The sequence below is a fragment of the Ceraceosorus guamensis genome (assembly GCF_003144195.1).
Source record: "Ceraceosorus guamensis strain MCA 4658 unplaced genomic scaffold IE81scaffold_1, whole genome shotgun sequence".
Lineage (NCBI taxonomy): Eukaryota > Fungi > Basidiomycota > Exobasidiomycetes > Ceraceosorales > Ceraceosoraceae > Ceraceosorus > Ceraceosorus guamensis.
Window position 1 is genome coordinate 482,979 of NW_020289996.1, and position 19,288 is coordinate 502,266.

At 55.1% G+C, this 19,288-nt stretch overlaps 7 protein-coding genes across 7 annotated transcripts; 4 read left to right on the forward strand and 3 right to left on the reverse strand.

Moving 5' to 3' along the window:
* Positions 1 to 778: 778 nt before the first annotated feature.
* On the forward strand, positions 779 to 2,059 carry IE81DRAFT_332976 (NAD-dependent formate dehydrogenase; the record flags this gene model as incomplete). The annotated part of the gene is made up of 3 exons (XM_025515351.1): positions 779 to 907; positions 985 to 1,696; positions 1,794 to 2,059. 3 exons carry the CDS (start codon positions 779 to 781, stop codon positions 2,057 to 2,059), a joined length of 1,107 nt encoding a protein of 368 aa, XP_025373525.1.
* Positions 2,060 to 2,512: 453 nt separating this feature from the next.
* IE81DRAFT_319274 (hypothetical protein) lies at positions 2,513 to 4,826 on the forward strand. The gene is made up of 2 exons (XM_025512675.1): positions 2,513 to 3,129; positions 3,214 to 4,826. The coding sequence occupies exons 1-2, from the start codon at positions 2,899 to 2,901 to the stop codon at positions 4,492 to 4,494; spliced, it is 1,512 nt and encodes a 503-aa protein (XP_025373526.1). The 5' UTR covers positions 2,513 to 2,898; the 3' UTR covers positions 4,495 to 4,826.
* Positions 4,607 to 7,382, reverse strand: IE81DRAFT_319275 (PLP-dependent transferase). Its single transcript, XM_025512676.1, has 10 exons — positions 7,032 to 7,382; positions 6,691 to 6,968; positions 6,323 to 6,535; positions 5,945 to 6,248; positions 5,775 to 5,875; positions 5,611 to 5,708; positions 5,303 to 5,549; positions 5,135 to 5,231; positions 4,990 to 5,055; positions 4,607 to 4,905 (listed from the first exon to the last, which is right to left on the reverse strand). The coding sequence occupies exons 1-10, from the start codon at positions 7,132 to 7,134 to the stop codon at positions 4,787 to 4,789; spliced, it is 1,626 nt and encodes a 541-aa protein (XP_025373527.1). The 5' UTR covers positions 7,135 to 7,382; the 3' UTR covers positions 4,607 to 4,786.
* Positions 7,383 to 8,742: 1,360 nt separating this feature from the next.
* Positions 8,743 to 11,943, forward strand: IE81DRAFT_332978 (major facilitator superfamily transporter; the record flags this gene model as incomplete). The annotated part of the gene is made up of 10 exons (XM_025515352.1): positions 8,743 to 8,916; positions 9,779 to 10,174; positions 10,244 to 10,335; positions 10,404 to 10,434; positions 10,514 to 10,664; positions 10,738 to 10,902; positions 10,972 to 11,098; positions 11,173 to 11,504; positions 11,583 to 11,700; positions 11,787 to 11,943. 10 exons carry the CDS (start codon positions 8,743 to 8,745, stop codon positions 11,941 to 11,943), a joined length of 1,743 nt encoding a protein of 580 aa, XP_025373528.1.
* IE81DRAFT_296306 (RNA-binding domain-containing protein) lies at positions 11,847 to 13,858 on the reverse strand. Its single transcript, XM_025512134.1, has 3 exons — positions 13,514 to 13,858; positions 13,048 to 13,418; positions 11,847 to 12,961 (listed from the first exon to the last, which is right to left on the reverse strand). Exons 1-3 carry the CDS (start codon positions 13,536 to 13,538, stop codon positions 12,335 to 12,337), a joined length of 1,023 nt encoding a protein of 340 aa, XP_025373529.1. The 5' UTR covers positions 13,539 to 13,858; the 3' UTR covers positions 11,847 to 12,334.
* Positions 13,859 to 14,385: 527 nt separating this feature from the next.
* On the forward strand, positions 14,386 to 17,307 carry IE81DRAFT_284072 (MCM-domain-containing protein; the record flags this gene model as incomplete). The annotated part of the gene is made up of 5 exons (XM_025511579.1): positions 14,386 to 14,475; positions 14,556 to 14,883; positions 14,956 to 15,328; positions 15,411 to 16,023; positions 16,093 to 17,307. The coding sequence occupies 5 exons, from the start codon at positions 14,386 to 14,388 to the stop codon at positions 17,305 to 17,307; spliced, it is 2,619 nt and encodes an 872-aa protein (XP_025373530.1).
* A 191-nt stretch (positions 17,308 to 17,498) lies between these two features.
* On the reverse strand, positions 17,499 to 19,191 carry IE81DRAFT_6044 (hypothetical protein). The gene is made up of 3 exons (XM_025517469.1): positions 19,151 to 19,191; positions 18,178 to 19,014; positions 17,499 to 18,097 (listed from the first exon to the last, which is right to left on the reverse strand). The coding sequence occupies exons 2-3, from the start codon at positions 18,734 to 18,736 to the stop codon at positions 17,691 to 17,693; spliced, it is 966 nt and encodes a 321-aa protein (XP_025373531.1). The 5' UTR covers positions 18,737 to 19,014; positions 19,151 to 19,191; the 3' UTR covers positions 17,499 to 17,690.
* Between the last annotated feature and the right edge of the window lie 97 nt (positions 19,192 to 19,288).

Here is a 19,288-nt window from a genome sequence, read left to right on the forward strand (position 1 = left end):
GGATCCTCAGGATGCCAAGAGCAGAGAAGCGAGGGTGCGCGGATGCAGTGAGCCCAGGCACTGGGCCGCTGAAGCAGCAGCGCGACATGGAGGTGGAGGTGATCGGGCGCCGCTTGTCTGATGGAGACGGCAGTGGCGGTATAGCCATGGGCCGGGCTATCCTCTCTATATCGCTGCTGATGCTGGGTGTCGACCGCGGGTCAACTTTGCCCTCTGGATCACTTTGACTGCATGTGCTGCTTGCCGCCGCGTTGCGGGGCGCCAGTCGTCATATCGCCCAGCATCGTTGGGTGCGCATCAGGCATAGGGAGAGATGCCATGATTTCTACATGCAACGATCTAGCTCGTACGTACGCTACCAGTCGCAGGAGAGTGCACGACGGACGGTATATCCACGGTGTATGCAAGGTGTACAGCACAGCACAGCACAGCACAGACCCTCCCACCTGAGGCCCACGAGCAATAACAACGCCCCCGCTCTCCACATTTGATGTGGGCCAGCTTTCATTCACGTAATTGCCTCGCTAATTTGCCTTCCCTACGCCTCTTGCATGTGGAGCTCACGAAGACCTGATCAGCAGCTCGACAACATCTTACGTGTCTGCACCGTTGTCCTCAAATAGCGACAATGTAGCTCGCTCCTGTTGCTTTCTCCCGGCATTATTGACACCTCATGCCTCCTTGGCCTTGATCTCGTTTCGCCATTCTATCAGCCATTCCGAGGCATTCGCCATCTGCTCTATCTTCCCAAAGACCATTCTACTCCTCACCTGCCAACATGGTCAAAGTCGTATGCGTGCTGTACAAGGGCGGTCCTGCCGCTCAAGAAGAGTCGCGCCTGCTGGGTACGACTGAGAACAAGCTTGGCATGGAGAAGTATATGAAGGACAATGGGCACACCTTTATCGTGAGTGTACGCAAATGTTTGTGATCTCGAGGATCGGAAGCTGAAGCGAGTGTCTTACTCCCTCGATGCACTGCTAGGTCACGGATGACAAGGAGGGACCCAACAGTGTGCTCCACAAGGAGATTGTGGATGCTGATGTTGTCATCACCACTCCTTTCCACCCTGGCTACATCAACGCTGAGCTGATCGACAAGGCACCCAAGCTCAAGCTCGCCATCACCGCCGGCGTGGGCTCGGATCATGTGGACCTGAACAAGGCAAATGAGCGCAAGATCACAGTTGCCGAAGTGACTGGCTCCAATGTCGTTTCCGTGGCTGAGCACGTCGTCATGTCCATTCTTCTACTTGTCCGCAACTACAATGTCGGTCACGCCCAAGTGTACAGGAACAAGGAGTGGTACGTTGCAGACATTGCCAAGAATGCCTTTGATTTGGAAGGCTTGACTGTCGGTACGATCGGAGCTGGACGTATCGGATTCCGAGTGCTTCAACGTCTCAAACCTTTCGACTGCAAAGAGCTCCTCTACTTCGACTACCAAAACCTCCCATCTGATGCGGAGAAAGAGGTGGGAGCTAGACGCGTTCAAGACCTCGACGACTTTTTGAGCCAGTGCGACGTGGTCACCATCAATGCTCCTTTGCACGAGGGCACAAAAGGTCTCATGAACAAGGAGAAGCTCTCAAAGATGCGCAAGGGCTCTTGGTTGGTCAACACTGCTCGTGGTGCCATTTGCGTGGCAGACGACGTTGCAGACGCCGTCAACAGCGGACACTTGCGCGGATATGCCGGTGAGTTTTTTTCTTTCTGCGTGGCATTCGTCGTGCCCTCTTCTCTACACCTCGTCGTGCTCACCTCATCTTCTCGCCCGGTGCTGCCACGTCCCAGGCGACGTGTGGGACAAGCAACCGGCTCGTGAGGACCACCCTTGGCGCACTATGCAAGGACCCGGCGGTCCATCCGGCAGCTCCTACGGTAACGGAATGGTGCCTCACTACAGCGGAACGACAATCTCTGCGCAAAAGAGGTACGCTGAAGGCGCGTTGGAAATCTTTGACAACTGGATCAATGGCAAGATCCAGACTCCTGCCAACATCATCGTGGAGAATGGAGAGTACGCTTCAAAGGCTTACGGTCAGGGACGTGGAAAGTGAGCTCTTTCGAGTGCCGGCGTCTTTTTGAGATTCGACACTGTATTTCGCCGTGTAGCGCGCCTGGCACGCTTCGACACGAATACTTCATCTTTGTATACTTGCTTGTATTTGCATAAGCTGAAAGCGATTGCCACGTGCTTCGTTCGGCTTGTTTGGCTTGTGAGGAGAATTGTGCCAACATGCGCGGATAAGGATCAAGGTGAGGTAGAGGGAAGAGAGGAGGAGGTGCACGCCATGCTTGCACAGCACGGACTTTCCCGATGTTCTCCCCTTGCAAACGCGCGCGCGCCGCGGCCCCTGCTGGCTGCTAATAGCTGCTGCTGCATGTGTAGCCGCGTTATACGCGCGCCGCATACGTGACCCCTGACGCGCTCAATTCTAACGCGCAGTGCGGTGCTTTCACCGAGCGAGTCGTGCGCCAGCAAAAGGTGACTTGAACCTCAACCTCTTGGTCATTGCTTCCATCATCTGGATCGATTCTGCGAAATTTGGGCCGCTGTCGACGACACGACATCCTATCCAGCTGCCTGCTTCGAAGCTGTTCCTGTCCAGCAATCGACTCGATCCAAGCGCATCTCGGGATCATGGCGGAAGCGACGGCGGCGACGACGACCTCTCCAGAGCTCCGACCGACTTCATACATCCTCATCGGGGACGATCAGCCCATACATGCGGGCCGAGCGTCTGGCGGGCGTCGTTCCAAACGCGCTTCGCAGAGCGTCCCGTCCGATGTGGCAAATGACGAGTTTTTTGCGGAAAGTCAAGAGGAGGCAGCTGCGTCGCCGATCGTGCTGCCAGTGCCGCTCGGTAGACCTCGCTTCTTCGTATTCTTGCCAATCATGGCTACTCTGGATATACTCATTTGCGCAGCACTCACCGCGCTACTTCTCTACGGCCCATCCTCCGACGACCCGGCTGGAGGAGGAGATGACCAGGCAAAAGTGGAAAAGACGAGGAGGCTGATCTTTGCTTTAGCAGCGTCGGGTCTCATTCGAGCTACGACTGTGGGAGTGATCGGCTGCTCGCGAAAAGTAAGAGAGCTCACCATCGCAGTGGCAGCTATTTGCCTGGTGAGTCGTTTGCGCAGTGAGCGTAGATGTGTGAGGATACCAAGAGGAGAATGATTGACCACCTCGGTTGCACTCTGAGGACAGGTGTCGATCCTAGTCATTGTATCGGTGTCCAACGTTTTGTTTCTACTGCCAGCAAAGGCGCGGAGCATGGACGGTATCGGAGCCTCTTTGACTAGCGTTCCTCATCATCTCGAAGAGCTTCCGCGCCTGAGCGTCGCGTACCTCTCCGGTCAGCAACTCATCTTCACCCTCCTCGAGTGGGCTCTCTTTGTAGGCGTTGTGGGCGTCCGCGTCCCACCAGGCGGGGTCAATGCAGCAGGTGCTCGACGCTGGCAACAGGCATTGGCAGCAGAAAGGTGGGACGGAGAAGTGGAAAGTCTGTATGAAGGGCGGTCGGGAGAACAAGCAGGCGCAGAAGCGTATACGGAGCAGGCCACAGAAGCGGATCTGGGCGTCGACAACGGTGGCGAGACTTGCACGGACACGGTACGCACACCCAAGGCTGCTCGTCCTTCCTCATACCTGTCGACGTCGGCACACGACCCCTCCAGACCCACTTCGCCCCTGGACCATTACACTCAACCTTCCGCAAAATTGGCTACCTCTCCACCTCAAGATACGCTCTCACCTCTGCCTCGCTCTCCAGCCGCGTCCATCTCGAGGCGTTCAGTTCGCTCGCCCATGCATGCTCAACATTTTCACTCCAATTCTCGCGATCTCGAAAGACAAGCACCACCATCCCTCGGATTCCCGGCGCAAGGTCCCGCAGAAGGCGAAGAGGAGGAGGAGGGAGAGGAGAGCGAATTGGATCCGGACGACATTGTCGATATCAATCCAAACGATAGACGGTTGTCGAGGCAAGAATCGAAGAGGAGATTGGATGCTGCGAGGGCTAGGGGAGAATACGAGAGGGAGAGAAAGATCAGCTCCAACAGCCTTGCAGGTGCTACTTCTCTATTCTCTCGAAGTCCGACCAACGCGACGAGCACGCCCGCGTCCGGAAACGCTTCGCGATCCCAAACACCTACTGGAGAAGGCAAGAGGCTGTTGCGAGGATCTGCCAGTCATTTTGCCTCCGACGCCCAAATTTCGAGATCCACGTACGGATCGACAGACTTGGCTTCTCGGCCTTCCATTCCTCCTTCAGCTTCCAGGGGCTCTTCGATCCACACCACTCCACACGGCCATGGCGTTGATCCTTCCGCCTCTTATTCTTCAACATCATCCGCTCAGGATGCGCAGACGCCTCCCTCTTCAGGACCAAAGAGGCTGGCAAACAGGCTCAAAAGACCTTCTTGGTTGCCTAGCACCAAAAAGGCCAGGCGGAGCGCCAGTGGACAGCAGAGCGATCGAGAGGCATGATGCGCGTCGCTGTGCGCCACCGCAGCATGGCTATTCAAGCATGATTTGCCGCAGGTAGATCAGCATTGCTCGTCTCAATGGCTCGTCTCACGACTCATCGCACGCATCACTGCTGATCATTCCCAGCTTGAAATGTAATTGTACAACTATTCTTTTGTCTCCAGCTTCGTATGAAGAGATTTCTTCATTTTTCCTCGTCATCAGAAAGAGGCCTGCACCTTGTTCACTGGGTCAACGAGTCAGCAGGAGGGCCGAACCTACATTTGGCTCGGCCCGAGTCCCAGCAGGCTCATCACTGGATGGCCTGCAACACTGCATCTAGAGCTTTTCGAATACCCTCGGCGACATAAGTCAGCTCGGCCTCTTCGATTGTGTAGGGAGGCGCAATGAGGACGTGGTCGCCTCGTTTTCCTGTACGTCAAAGAGGACGTCACGAGTGAGCAATGTTGCCTCGTGCGAGCTTTTCAAGGAGGGCAGATCGTATTTGACATTCACCGTCTATAGTGCCCTTGCCGGGATAGAGAACAATTCCAGCGTTTTCTGATGTGGCTGACTTGATTACTGTGTAAGAGGTCATCAGATGTCAATTGGCTGTTCACCACGGACCAGTGCGAATCTGGTCACCCCCAAGGCGACTCACACGCTTCGACCACTTTCGGTGCTACTCCAAGCTGCGGCGCGAATGGCTCCTTGCTCTTACGATCGGCAACAAACTCGACGCCGTAGAAGAGTCCTCTCTGTGCGAATCAGAGAGTCGACCTCATCAGATTGTGTTTGGCTTTGCAATGATGGTCGCCATTCGACTCACTCCTCGGATGTCGCCAACGTGAGGATGATCGCCCAGAACTGTTTTCAGCGCATGTTCCAAAAAGACGCCTCGCCTCTTGCACTGGTCCACCAAATTGTCCTCTTTGATGATGCGTTGCACCTCGAGCGCCGCGCGCGCTCCTACGGACCAAGAGGAGTAGGTGAAGAAGGTGCTGACACCTCTTGGTTCTGCATCAAGTGTCGACACTACCCTTCTATTGGCCAAGACCGCCGAAAGCGGCGCATAGCTGAGATTGGGAGTGACGACGATCAGCACTGAGACCCCTCATCGAGCACCCCAAGACTCACCCGCCGTTGAGACCTTTGGCAATGGTAACAATATCCGGATAAACGTGTTCGTGCTCGAAAGCCCACAAATAGCCCGTGCGACCCATACCGCTCATAATCTGCAGAGCGATGCACACACGGTCAGCTTGTAGCGCGGCATTGTCTTTCCCGCGACTCTCGCTCACTTCATCCATGATCAAAAGGGCGCCGTGCCTGTCGCACACTCGGCGCATGGCTTGCCAGTAGCCAGGAACGGCGGCGACCGCACCTGTCGTTGCTCCCACAACTATTCAGGACATCGCAAATGTTCAGCGTCGAGTCCTTGTGCGCCCCACCAGCAGTATGTTGGACTCACCTGTCTCGCCGACGAACGCAGCGACCGTGTCAGGCCCCAGCTCCTGGAACTTGGCTTCCAGTTCATCCTCGAGCCGTGTGACGTACGCTTGATCGCTCTCACCGTCACGCTGATAGCGGTATGGAAAACAGGGCGAGACGTGATGGTTGAATGCGCTGGGCAACATCTCTTCGTACATTGCCCTTCTGGGTACATTGCCCCCTACGCCCAGCGAGCCTATCAGAGTACCGTGATAGCTTTGTTGCCGTCCAACAAAGTTGATGCGACGATGTTCGCCCTTCTTGTAAAAGTGTTCTCTTGCAAGCTGATGCGGTGTGGAGTAGACGTGCAAGTGTCAGCAGGCGAACAAACACCCGCTCGTACTCGGCAGCAGCTCACCTTGAGGGCGCTTTCCAGAGCCTCGCTTCCACCAGAAGCGAAGTAGGCTCGTTCGAATTCGGCTTCTTTGGGAGCCGAGCTGCAAAGGAAGTTGGCCAGCTCTTCAGAAGGGTCCGTGGTCCAGTTCAAGCTGTGACAGTAATTGACCGTCTGCAATTGTTCGCACAAGGCCGACACGACTCTCTGATTGCCATGTCCTACTGTCACGACGGCCTGAGATGAAGTTGAGGGAAGGGCAAAGACGTAGAGCATGATACCTGTCAATGTCGAGCGCAGCGCAATTTCAACGCTTTAGGATACTCGGTAGTCCAGGCCAGACCTTACGACATAGCAGCACGCAGGAGCTACGCGAGCGCTGCACCACTCACAGCACCGCCGCAAGCGTCCAGCCACCTCTTGCCATCTGGTCCGTATATATAGCAGCCTTCAGCTCTCTCTGCCTTCATAGGAGCCTGCTTGAGATTCATGTGCAGCACGTGGCTAGTCTTGGCCGCCTTCCCGATAGCCTGAGACGAAGGCCCATGCTCAGCTGCCCTAGACTCCGGCATGGATGAGGGAGCGTTCGATGCGACTGGCGGCACCATGTTTACTTTGACAGAGACGTGCAAGAGTCGGACCTGGGGCGCGGTGATTGTCCGGTGTGAAGCTGAGCGGATGGTGATGGAGGTCAGAAACGGCTAGGTGCGATGAAGCGTACGGGCATACACACCTCGTAGCTTACAGACGAGGGGTGCTCTGACGAAGGGAGGGCGTGCTGAGAGACGGATTAGAGATGTGGTCCGAGCATTCGAATAGCTGATACGCATCGCCATTGACCTGCATCCAGCTGTTGAAGGGTACGAATCGTGGATGAAGATGTGCTAAACTTGACCATATGACCACAGTCACCTCAAGTGCAAGATATTCTCATGATGGCTTGCATCGGCGCCTGTCCTGCAATTCAAATTGAATCTTGAACGATTATACAAGCCTAGAGATAAGTCAGGATTCAAGATTGACTGGTCAAATGCTCGGGCTCAAGTAGTGGGTGTCCATCCAGCAGTCAAGCAGGCAAAAGAAGTCGATCGCATTCAAAGTTCGCACATCCATCACTTTGACTCGACTATCAGCAGTCAGAAAAGTTGGCCGTCTTGCGGGGCAAAAAGCAAGCTAAGCAACGGCCGGGCTGTGCTGGGTGCATGCGGAGGTACGGTACAGTATACACAACATTAAAATAGAACACGCGCCGATTACACCGATCAACGCTCAGCTATCAATCAGTCAGAGTCGTGAGTCTTGAGTCTTGAGTGCAATAAATTCAAGGTTGTACACGCGCTCGAGTCACCGCGTGCGCGCTCACGCCATCGTGCGTGATCACATGCAAGTTGAGCCGCGGCAGGAAGGTTGGTACACGTGATGCTATAGCTTCTTCTGGCTCCAGTCACGTGGAAATGCGTGCACGAGGTTTTCCCAGAAAGCTCTCGAGAGCAGCGAGCTTTTTTCCGATTATGTTTAATTCAAGATTGGAGGCGTCTTGAGACTTTTGAATGTCGTTGTTTCGTGTGCTTGGCAGGGAGCACGTCATCTAGAAGGTTTGATGTCTGACTACAATTGTCATTTGATTACTCCCCGAGCAGCGTTGGAGTACGATCGAGGAGAGTGGCGCGGGAAGAGGATGGACTGACAGCTATATTGACGCACGCACCCTCATCGAGCTAGCAGGGGCAGCGCGCAAACGTCAGGATCGAGGGTCTCGAAACTTAATTGCGCTTGCTTGCTTGGATGAGCGTGCACGCGCTCGCGCGGATGGAAAGTCTTGGCGCAAAGGCTCGGCGCTGCAAGCCTGCTTTCTCATCCTCTCTGCCTTCACACCATGCGAGGCATTGGAACAGCTAGCTACTCTTGATTGAGCAACGAAGAGTCGATCGAGTCTTGCGCACAGTATGTTCCCAGAATACCTCAACAAGTCGTTGAGATACCCAAGTCACCCTCGAGAGAATGTTGCCAGATAGCAGGTTGGAACTGGCCTTTTCGTCGAGCAGAACAGAGGAAAAGGACCGTGACTCTATGGCACGCGTGGACGATGGTGCTCACAGGTCATGAAACAGGGAGCAGAAGTTGATGATGCAGCAAGGCTCATATGGACACTCGCACAAAGCAGTCAGACCGTCGTCGAGAGGGGTCCCTTGCTCACGAATAGAAATAGCCTTAGCTAAAGTGGACAAGTCCTTCTGACGCGTGGGAGTGGCTTGCCAGCACTTCTCACATGCCGGAAAGCGCAAAGTAGCTCGTCTTGGCGAGCGTTCAACGCATGCATGGGCAAGTACCTGCGTTTGCTGCGGCAGATCTTGGCATTCTTATCGACCATCACTTCGCGCTCCATGCGGCCTCTGGCTCGTCCTCCCGTCGAGCATCGAGCCTTTTCACCGCGTGCAAGGTGTATGGCTCTACTCCATGCCCGCTGCGCTTTTGCTAGCAGCGCTACCTGGTCGGCTCAGTCCCGTGCTGATGCCGCTAAGAGCAAGCCGGCACACGAGTTGCAAGCCTCGCTGAAAGTTGGCTCAAGCCTCAACGGCAAGCTCTTGAATCAACAGACCGAACCGCTCTTCCCGTCGGTCTCGGCAAAATCACCTATTTTTGTGGATCAATCACGACATCGCCGAGCCTTCATGAGTTCACTCGCCATTCAGGACACATTCGCGTCTAGACGGTAGAAAGCGAAGTCCTGGAACCATCGACCTTATGTGACGACATGACCAAGCCTTCGCCGGCCAAAGCGTGGCTGGCAGGACCTGCGGCAAAGCGGCCTAAGTGATAGGCTTTGTCAAATAGGACCGGAACATGTGGCGGCTGCAAAGCGAGCGGAACTTCTGTGGCAATGCGGATGACCGTGGCACCATGAGGTACTCGCGAACGAGATGTATGATCAAGACACAGAGATGGAAAGGTGCAATATAAGCCAAGCATTTGCCTTGATGTTCGGGACACTCTGCTCCAACTGCAAATTGTGGAGCACTTTGTGTTAAATAGACCGAGGACATTCAGACACAGCTCAGCTCTTGCCGCCCGTCGCCACCTCTTGCAACGGTTCTTGACGCTCCTTGATTGTCTACCTCACCGCTTCCACTGAACGACATGACGCAGCCGAGCAGCGACGCTGCGGAAGCGACCCCGAGGACCGACACGGTCGCACCTGGCACCAACACGGTACGTCGAGCGTCAACGGAAATCGACATTGACGCCTCAGCAAGCGAAGCTTCGAGCGATGAAGATGCAGAAAAGAAGGCGATCGAAGCTCGAACGGAGGAAGAAATCCAAAGGGAGCACTTGAGCGTCATCGCAGCCCTGGCGAGGGAGCCTGATGCCAAGCGAGAAGATCTGGCAAGGGTGGCCGGAAATGCTCATGATGTGACCGCTGCTAAAGAGGATGAGACGACCATCTCGCAATTGCTTTCGGCCTTTGGTATTGGCAACAAGAACAAACCTAAGCCTAACCCTGAAGACATTGCCACTCAGCCATCCGTATATGACGATCCGAATCTTTCGAAATTCTTCACCCCTACTAAAGGGTACGAGAACCTGCACCGATTCGACCCCTCGTTCACTTGGACCAAAGGTGAAGAATCTCGCTTGATTAAACGTTTGGATTGGAGAATCACCGCATGGGCATGTCTGGCATTCTTTGCTCTGGACCTCGGTAGAGGCAACCTCTCGCAAGCCAACACGGACAACTTCATTCCTGACCTCGGAATGAGAAGGAACGATTACAATCTGGGAAATACGATTTACCAAGTCTCTTTCCTGCTTGCCGAGATTCCAAGTCAGATGATCAGCAAGAGACTGGGAGCTGATCGCTGGATCCCCTTCATCATGGTGAGTCGTGAATTTCGTGCTCAGACTCCCGCGGTTTGATCACTCACGCTATCCCTCTTGCAAGCGTAGATTGCATGGAGCATTGTCTCCGGAGCTCAATTCTTCTTGTCGGGCCGCACTAGCTTCCTCGTCACTCGTTGCCTTCTCGGCTTGCTTCAAGGGTGAGCTCAAGCAGCTACGTCAGGCAATCTCTCGACGACGCTAACGAGGCCATTTGTGTTTCGTGCAGAGGTTTCATTCCCGAAGCCGTCCTATACCTGGTGAGCGGTCCATGCCTCGACAGTGCAACGACGGATGCTTTCTGTGGACACGTCTCTGACTATTGCACGAGACACTCAGACTTACTTCTTCAAAACCGCCGAGCTGCCACTGCGATTGGCCATCTTCTGGGCCATGCGACGTGTCGCAGATATCGTAGCTCCATTGCTTGCGCTCGGCTTGCTCCAGATGCGAGGAGTGTTGGGATATGAAGGATGGAGATGGCTGTTCCGTAAGTCGCTTCTGTGCCACGGTTTCCACCAGCACTTGCTGACTTTGCGCCGTGCTCGCTGATGTCTCGCTAGTGATGGAGGGCATCATCATGCTTATCATCGGTATCTACTCGGCATGCACCATGGTCGCGTCTGCTACGCAGACGAAGAACAAGTTTCTCAGACCGAATGGATGGTTCAACGAACAAGAGGAAAAGGTTCTCGTAATGAGAGTTTTGAGGGATGATCCCAGTAAAGGTGCGCAGCTCCAGTGCAGCAAGCTCCAAGCCGCGTAGCCACCACTGATGCCAATTGCGCATCCGACAGGTGACTTGCACAACCGTCAACCCGTCACACCGAGGATGCTCCTAAAGGCTCTGTCGGATTGGCACATGTGGCCGCTGTATGTCTGTGGTTTGATCTGGGAGATGCCCGCTGGACCTCCAGACCAATAGTGAGTCCAAGCCTCGATGATAGCTAGTGTCCAACTCTTGTAATGACCCCCTTTGCCGAACATTTGGCTTTCAGCTTCACGCTCATCCTGACCGATCTCGGCTTCGACACGAACGAATCCAATCTGCTATCCATTCCACCTCAAGTCGGCGCCATCTTGAGCATGTTCTTCTTCACCTACATTTCCATCGTCCTATCGCGCAAAGCGTTCGTGGCTGTGTGGACCCAAATTTGGATGCTTCCGTGCTTGGTCGCCCTTGCTACCCTGCCAACAGGCGCCAATCCTTGGAGCAAATTCGCCATTCTCACCGTGCTGCTCAGCTTCCCTAGCCCTCATCCAGTGCATGTCGGTTGGTGCAGCCAGAACTCTAATAGTGTCAGAACTCGAGCCATCAGCGCTTGCGTCTGTAAGTATCAGAACGTCCGACATGCTCAAGCTCGTCCGCTACGGCATCTGACTCTGACTCTCTCCGTATATTTCTCAGACAACATGATGACCCAGCTCGGTCGTGTCATTTACAGCAACATTTATAGAGAGGACGACGAGCCAGAGTATCGCCGTGGTAATCGTACCTTGGTAGCCATCTGTTCCATGAATATCTGGTGAGTGAGGTTTCAAATCGTTGTATCTCCTCGATGAAGACCTCATGGTCCATCACTTACGCCTTCCTGATTCTGTTTCCGCTCAGCATCTATGCCCTAATCTCGCTATTCTACACTCTGGTCAATCGACACAGGTCGAAGAAGTGGGATGCGATGACCAAGGAAGAGCAGCTGGAATACATGTCACGTGCTGACGGCAAAGCTCTGGGTAACAAGCGACTCGACTTTAGATTCGCATGGTAAATTTTCGACAGTTATGTTGTCATTACCACGCGATCACCCTTCACGTGGGCTCCGACTCGTCCCCACAGGAGAAAACCTTTGCAGACCGTTTCCCGTCGAGCCGTGCTACTGGCTCTGTGCCATGCTTTTGCCGGCCCTGATTTGTACAATGCTCACAAGCATACGCCACGGGATAGACGAGATGAATTGCGATGCTCTTGTGATCTTGTCATGCCCACAGAAAGCCAAGCACGCAGCGTGTCTCGTTTTGAAGATGCGACTCGATGCTGGCGATGGAAGTCTGGAAGCGCGCGATAGCGCAAGCGTCTGCATCAATCGCACAATCGCACAAGTTGGCGATGGCGAGAGCTCGGGATGACTGTATTCATGATCGCGATCCACACAAGCAAGACTATCTTCTTGCTCCCAAGGGCGCATTGTTGCTGCCTGTCATGAATGCAGGCGGGGGACCTTGCAGGTCACCAGGTGGAGGGGGTCCTGCCGGATTTGTTCCTGGCGGGGGTGCGCCAAAGCCGGGCGGCGGAGGTGGTTGCTGAGCAGATTGGACGCCAGGAGGAGGGCCGGCATAGCCATTGGGGGGTGGCGGTGCGGGCGGGAAGCCAGGTGTGGGGGTACCGGATGATGGAGGCGGGCCTGAGTATGTTGGGAAACCGGCTGGCGGGGGAGGCGGAGGGGCCAGACCCGTTGCGGGACCGGGCTGACCAAAGGGCATGGGTGGACCTGGCCCTGGCACACCAGCATACGCCCCGCCCGGCGGCGCACCAGCTCCGAACAAGGGAGCTCGAACAGGCGGCAAGGCGCCATTCCTTCTGGCTTGACGAGCTAACAACCGCTCTGCTTCTGTGCCGTGCCTCTCTCCTCCCTTGCCGTCCTTCTTGATTGCATATGCTACATTGATGGTGCGATTGGAGAGGTACTGCTGATCTAATGCTGCAATTGCTGCATCTGATGCTTCGAAGGCGTCAAAGGCAACAAACGCGTAACATTTGGATGCGTTGGTCACGGGGTCTCTTGCGAGCTGTGCGGTCCACGCCAAGACGGAATTGCGGAGCGTATCGGAGACTTAGCAGTGTCTTACAGCTGCTCGCACAGGTTGCGACTCACTTTGGGCACATTTGTGAGGTTTCCAAACGCGCTGAAAGTCTCCCACAGCAACCTCTCGTCTACGTTGGGGTCCAAATTGCCCACGAACAGGTTGGCACCGATATCGATCTGCTTCTTATCGCTGCTAGCTTTATTGACCCTCAAGGGTTTTCCAAATAGCTTGATACCGTTCATGATCCTCACTGCATACTCTGCGTCTGCTTCGGTCGCGAACTCCGCAAAGCCGTAACCTTGATGTGCCGAGGTGATGCGGTCTTTTGGTATGTGGATGGTGTGCACTGGACCGGCCTGTAGCATCAGCTCCCAAAGCAACGCATCCGACGCCCGATCATCCAGATTGCCAACGTAGCACGTCGCTTCTTGATTGCGGTCTGTGCGAGGAGAGAAGCGAGACTGTCAGAGCCTGGACCCAGGGCCAAGGAGCACCAAGACCGCGCAGCTTCGACGAGGTCAAATGTCCACTCACCGTTTTCCTGAGGTCGCGACATCATGCAACGAGACAGCACGTTCCGCAACCAGCATGCAAGACCAAGGTGTTGATTGCTCTGTACAGCTCGAGGCTTGGATGTGTGCGCCCTTCAAGTCTAAGTGCCACCACGAACGCAAACGCCCGAGTTGTCTGAGACCAGATAGATGACTGTCACGCTTCGGCGGCGGGGTGGGTTGGGGGTGCACGAAGCGGGAGCGGACTCGAGCGAGATGGCAAGAAGCGCGCGTGGTGAGGGCGTCAGAGACTTGGATGGGGCTTGAGTGGTATAGCAATGAATGTGATGGGTCTCGTCCGCATTTTGGTATGGTCAAAGTATTTACATCAACCTTTGAGCGTGAAATCAAGAATGCTTCCTTGGGTGAAGCTGCTGCATGGCCTCGATTCGGACTCGTGACTTTAGAAACGTAGAGTGTAGAAGACACGTGATCAGTACAAGGAGCTTGTCACGTGTTTCACGCCGAGATGAGACGCGCGTACGACGCGTCGAGGCAGTCTTGAGTGCGGTAGGAGTAACGCGTCAATTTACACGTCCTTTGGTCAAGACGCGTCTTCGAGAAGCAAGCTTTGTCCCTGCAAGCTGTTTAGATGTGGCATCAATAAAAGCGAAAGGTGGGCTGGCCTGCGATGCACGAAGATGGCAGTACGCCCTCCTGACGCCTGTGGAAGGCCCACTAGCTCGCACGCCCGCAACATCAGTCTCAGTGTGCTCCTCACTCTCATCTCAGACTCAAAGCGTGCTCCGCCCACAGCTCCTCTCGCCTCACTGCTCCTCGTTCTGCCACAATAGACCATTCGCCAAACGCTTGTCGACGACTCGTCAACAGGAGCTCCCTCAAGCGTCGCCCAACATGGAGCAAACGACGTTCGATTCGCCCTTTGCACAGGATGACGAGCAGCGCGATCGTGCTCGCGTCTTTGGCGAGTTCCTGTCAGACGAGGTGAGTCTTCTCCTCCCTCGTTCGGGGTATCACCTCCTCTCCGCAAAGCTCACCTTGCCTTCCTTGCCCCGAACTTGCAGTCATCTCGCACGAATTATGCCGACCTTATCAGACGCATGCTGCACCAAGATCATCGCAGGCTCATCGTCAACATCGACGAGCTGCGTTCCTACAATCGAGACTTGGCCACTGGACTGCTCGATTCTCCTAATGAATTCTTGCCAGCTTTCGACATCGCACTACGCAACATGGTCGATCAGCTTCACGATCCTCTCAAAGACGACGTGCAGGGCAAGCAGTACTACATCGGTCTGAGGGGCAGCTTCGGTGATCATCACGTCAACCCTAGGACGCTTCGCAGTCAACATCTCGGCAAGCTGATGAGTTTAGAGGGAATCGTTACGAAGTGTAAGTCGACTTGCCGAAGCGCTAGCGATTGACAAGTCGCGCATTGACGACGGTGCCGCAACTCTCTGGCAGGCTCTCTTGTTCGACCAAAGGTCCTCAAGTCAGTCCACTACTGCGAGGCGACCGGCAAGCATCACGCGCGCGAATACCGTGATGCGACGATGTACGGCACATTGCCGCCCTCCAGCGGTGCCTACCCGACAGACGACGGGAATGGCAACCGAGTGACCACAGAGTATGGGCACAGCCTGTATCGCGATCATCAGATGATCAGTATTCAAGAGATGCCTGAACGCGCTCCGCCGGGACAGCTGCCCAGATCGGTCGATGTGGTCATGGACGACGATCTCGTTGACGTATGCAAACCCGGTGATCGCCTTCAGCTCGTTGGCATGTACCGCAGCCTGGGAAATCGCGTCGGGCAAAGCACCAGCTCCACTTTCCGGTGAGTCGAGTTGGTTCGCAACGCCGCGACACTGTCTAACCATGCTCACATCCGCGCATCTCCCTGCGATCGTCATCTCCAGCACCCTCATGATTGGCAACAATGTCAACTTGCTCTCCTCCAAAGCGGGCGGTGGCATCGCTCAGGCTCACATCACCGACACAGACGTGCGCAACATCAACAAGGTTGGCAAGCGCAAGAACATCTTCCAGCTACTGTCCCAGTCTCTAGCGCCCTCGATTTACGGCCACGACTACATCAAAAAGGCCATCCTGCTCCTGCTTTTGGGAGGCGAGGAAAAGAATCTCACAAACGGCACGCACATTCGTGGAGACATCAACATCCTCATGGTGGGCGATCCCTCCACAGCGAAGTCGCAGATGCTTCGTTTCGTGCTCAACACTGCTCCCTTGGCCATCGCAACTACCGGTCGAGGCAGTTCAGGCGTTGGTCTGACTGCTGCTGTCACAAGCGACAAGGAGACAGGCGATCGTCGCCTCGAGGCTGGCGCCATGGTGCTTGCTGATAGAGGTGTTGTGTGCATCGACGAATTCGATAAAATGTCGGATGTGGATCGAGTCGCCATTCACGAAGTCATGGAACAACAGACTGTGACAATCGCCAAAGCTGGCATCCACACCTCGCTCAATGCGCGATGCAGCGTAGTCGCCGCAGCCAATCCGATTTATGGCCAGGTGAGCGGCTTTTTTCCAAGCTAGTCTGTCAAGCGAACCTTTTGCTGATTTACCACTCATCCTGAACAGTACGATGTTCACAAGGACCCACACAAGAACATCGCCTTGCCGGATTCGCTGCTCTCGCGTTTCGATTTGCTGTTCGTCGTGACGGACGATGTGGACGAGCAAAGAGACAGAATGATCAGCGAGCATGTTCTTCGCATGCACCGCTACTTGCAGCCTGGATTGGACGAAGGCCAGCCCGCTGCCGACAGCTTGGATCAGGTCCTGAATGTGGGCGCGCCAGACAGCACCGATGCAGATGGCGCACTGCTGGTCGGCGATTCCAACCCGTTCGAGCGCTACAATCCTTTACTGCACGCCGGTATCACGGAGAGCGGCAAAGCAAAGAAGAAAGAAGTCTTGTCCATCGCCTTTGTCAAGAAGTACATCCAGTATGCCAAGCAGCGCATTCACCCCAAGCTTTCTCAACCTGCTGCAGACTGGATCGTCAACGTGTATGCTAATCTGCGAAACGACGAGTTGTCCGGCAATCAGCGCAAGACCAGCCCGTTGACCGCGCGTACGCTCGAGACGCTCATTCGTCTTGCCACTGCGCACGCCAAGTCTCGACTGAGTCACATCGTCGATGAGCGCGATGCCGAGGCTGCGGAAGAAATTTTGCGCTTCGCTCTCTTCAAAGAAGTCATCAAGCAGAGGCGGAACAACAAGAGACAGAGGACTGGAAGAGGCAGTCGTTCGCCTGCTAGCGATGAAGAGAGCGATGAGGAGGAGGATGACGACGCTACGACTGCCAAGGCGGCGGGCGAGTACTCTGGTACGGGCGCATATGCGACTCGTGGAGCAGCACGGGGCACAAATCAACAAGCTTCGCCTAGCGTGCCTGCCGGTGCCTCTCCGACTGGACGACGTGACGCGAGCGAGCCGCTTGAGGATGAAGATGCTATGCAGGCGATCCGAGAAGCAGATCAGATGGGCCATGGAGCAGCTCCGCACATTGTCGCTCCACCCGCAGCGGCTGGTGCACCAGGCTCCGCGTCCGGAGCGGCGCTGAGCGATTCGAGGTTGGAAAACTTTAGGGAAAGAGTCGCGATGGCTATGGCCTCCGGAGGTGCTATGGCAGAGGAGGAAACCTTTACCCTGGACGACGTGCTGCCCATCATCAACCAGGGATTGCCTGCGGCAGATCTGTTTAGCAGCAGCGAGGCGCTCTCGGCAGTCCAGCGCATGCACGATGATGGTCAGGTTATGTTAGACGAAGGCACCATCTACCGCATTTGATGCGCCGCACGAGATTTTGGACCTCTTTACCACCCGCCAGCCGCTTTGACTCAGGTGTGTATTTGTTTTGCCCACGGCGAGCCGTTGAATGTCACTTTATGCACGAGATGTGCTGGCAAGCTTCGAGCGCCATCGGCGAAGCTTGCAGCGTGCCGACGATAGCCGTCTGCTGCGGTGTGTCCGCGTCCAGGCGCGATGACTTTCAACATCGAATTGGCGATATTCTTCTTCATTGGAATGAGCATGCGAAGTACAGTCGCACCACGTGGCATGCCACGCTGCGAGGGAGCAGGGTACGCAGTGTAAAAGGGTCAAAGTACAGTCTGGAACGAGCGGGTCAAGGAGGCCTAACTCTCGGGCAGCAGACTTGAAGGTGTAGACGCCTACTGCGAAGCTTTTGGATCGAGCAAAACCAGCACACGGACTTCCATAGACCATCTAGGCTTCGCACCCTTGGGCGAGGTAGGGTCGACGATGGCGGTATGGGGAGTCCTAGTCTCCGTCTCGCTATCGTAGCACTTGAGCAAGATTGCCTGATCAGTCTTCAAGCTCGAATGATAGTACCACCTATGAACCGGATTCTTGTGAATCAACAGGAATTGGCCAGTCCAATCTTTGAAAATCAGATCGGCTTGAACCCAGTCGGATGTACCGTCGGCGTGAACGCCTACTGTGCGGGAATCGGCTACGGCTAGCGGATCTTCTTCCACGGGACCACGCAAAGGTCGCCAGACGTTGATCAGCTGAGCCGCTAGCTCGCCAGACTTGACCTTGGCAAGCGTCTCGTCGCCTGTTACGCAAAGTCGGATAGAAGGTCAGCCAAACTCCAAAGTCGAGCAGATTTGTCTATGGCAAGACGCCGAGCCTCACCCAAATGCTTCCTGATGCGATTCTCGCCGGACCATCGGCTCTGATCACAATGAGCCTGAGCAACGGGCTTTCGGTTGAAGGGATCATCGGGTGTATGCTTGGTCTGCCCTTTGCGAATGGTATGGTCAAAGATGAAGGTGCTTTGCACATGCTGACCTCTCTGTGCCAAATTATCCTTCAAAAGCTGATCCACATCTTTGTAGTAAGCCTGCTTGATCCATTCCTCGTCATTCCACTTTTCCTCGCTCCACCCTGTTTCAGTCTCTTGTTGACCGAAGCCATGCACTATCTCGAACCCTGCACCGTGCGTGTTTAGACCGAATGCTTCGCGCTCCGAAAGCGTGGTGGATGCTAGATCGGTTACGTCGACGGATATGCTCTCGTGCACCACATTGGTCAGGTCTTCACCTTCGTTGCGGTGTGCACGATGGTAAGGCTTCGCGATGGACGCGTCCAAGTACTCAATCGTAGCTTTGATCTTTGGAAGCCCAGCCAGGGAGACGGTACCCGCTGCAGGTCCCGCAGATGATTGGGTCTGAGTCGTAGTGGTTGCGGACATGCTGCGGTTCCGATCGGCCGTGCGCAGGCTGTTGGGTCTGCGATTGCGGTTCAGGGAGAGCAAGCTTGTGGGACGGTGCTAGTGTGCGCAAATGGTGTGCGGGTGGCAACATGTTGTTCGACAAGGCAACACTGGCACTCTTTATGAATTACGAGTACAATGAGTGGCATTGCAATCATCCTGCAGCGAGGATGCTCATCTTGAAATCGTGATCCTGAACGTGTTGCCCGCTGATACCTACAAGCGTCCCTGCTGAATGAGAATAGGACGACTATTGACTGTGACCGAGGGCATGCTTTGAGCCAAGGCATCTCGGAGCTAAGTGGACCTCTTACCGCGTACTTGATCGGGACACTTTCGCCTCGCGACTACCTTTCGGCCGTTGCGTTACTGATCCGAGTCAAGCACACTCACGACTCTGTCTGCAGGCAGAGGGACTGCGTAGAGCCGCAAGGACCGACATCTTGCTCGCAATCTTGAGTGCACCATCTCATCCATCAACTTGAAAATGCCTGAGTCGCGAATCGTCACAGACGCTCGTCGAGGCTTGGG

Coding starts and splice junctions, on each gene's coding strand:
- IE81DRAFT_319274 (XM_025512675.1), top strand. CDS start 2,899: ATGGCTACTCTGGATATACTCATTTGCGCAGCACTCACCGCGCTACTT. Junction 3,130..3,213: donor CAGTGGCAGCTATTTGCCTG/GTGAGTCGTTTG, acceptor CTCTGAGGACAG/GTGTCGATCCTAGTCATTGT.
- IE81DRAFT_319275 (XM_025512676.1), bottom strand. CDS start 7,134: ATGGCGATGCGTATCAGCTATTCGAATGCTCGGACCACATCTCTAATC. Junction 6,249..6,322: donor CTCTGGAAAGCGCCCTCAAG/GTGAGCTGCTGC, acceptor ACACCGCATCAG/CTTGCAAGAGAACACTTTTA. Junction 5,876..5,944: donor TGCGTTCGTCGGCGAGACAG/GTGAGTCCAACA, acceptor TGTCCTGAATAG/TTGTGGGAGCAACGACAGGT.
- IE81DRAFT_296306 (XM_025512134.1), bottom strand. CDS start 13,538: ATGATGTCGCGACCTCAGGAAAACG. Junction 13,419..13,513: donor GTCGCGACCTCAGGAAAACG/GTGAGTGGACAT, acceptor CTCCTCGCACAG/ACCGCAATCAAGAAGCGACG. Junction 12,962..13,047: donor ACCTCACAAATGTGCCCAAA/GTGAGTCGCAAC, acceptor TGGACCGCACAG/CTCGCAAGAGACCCCGTGAC.
- IE81DRAFT_6044 (XM_025517469.1), bottom strand. CDS start 18,736: ATGTCCGCAACCACTACGACTCAGACCCAATCATCTGCGGGACCTGCA. Junction 18,098..18,177: donor TCGCATCAGGAAGCATTTGG/GTGAGGCTCGGC, acceptor TTTGCGTAACAG/GCGACGAGACGCTTGCCAAG.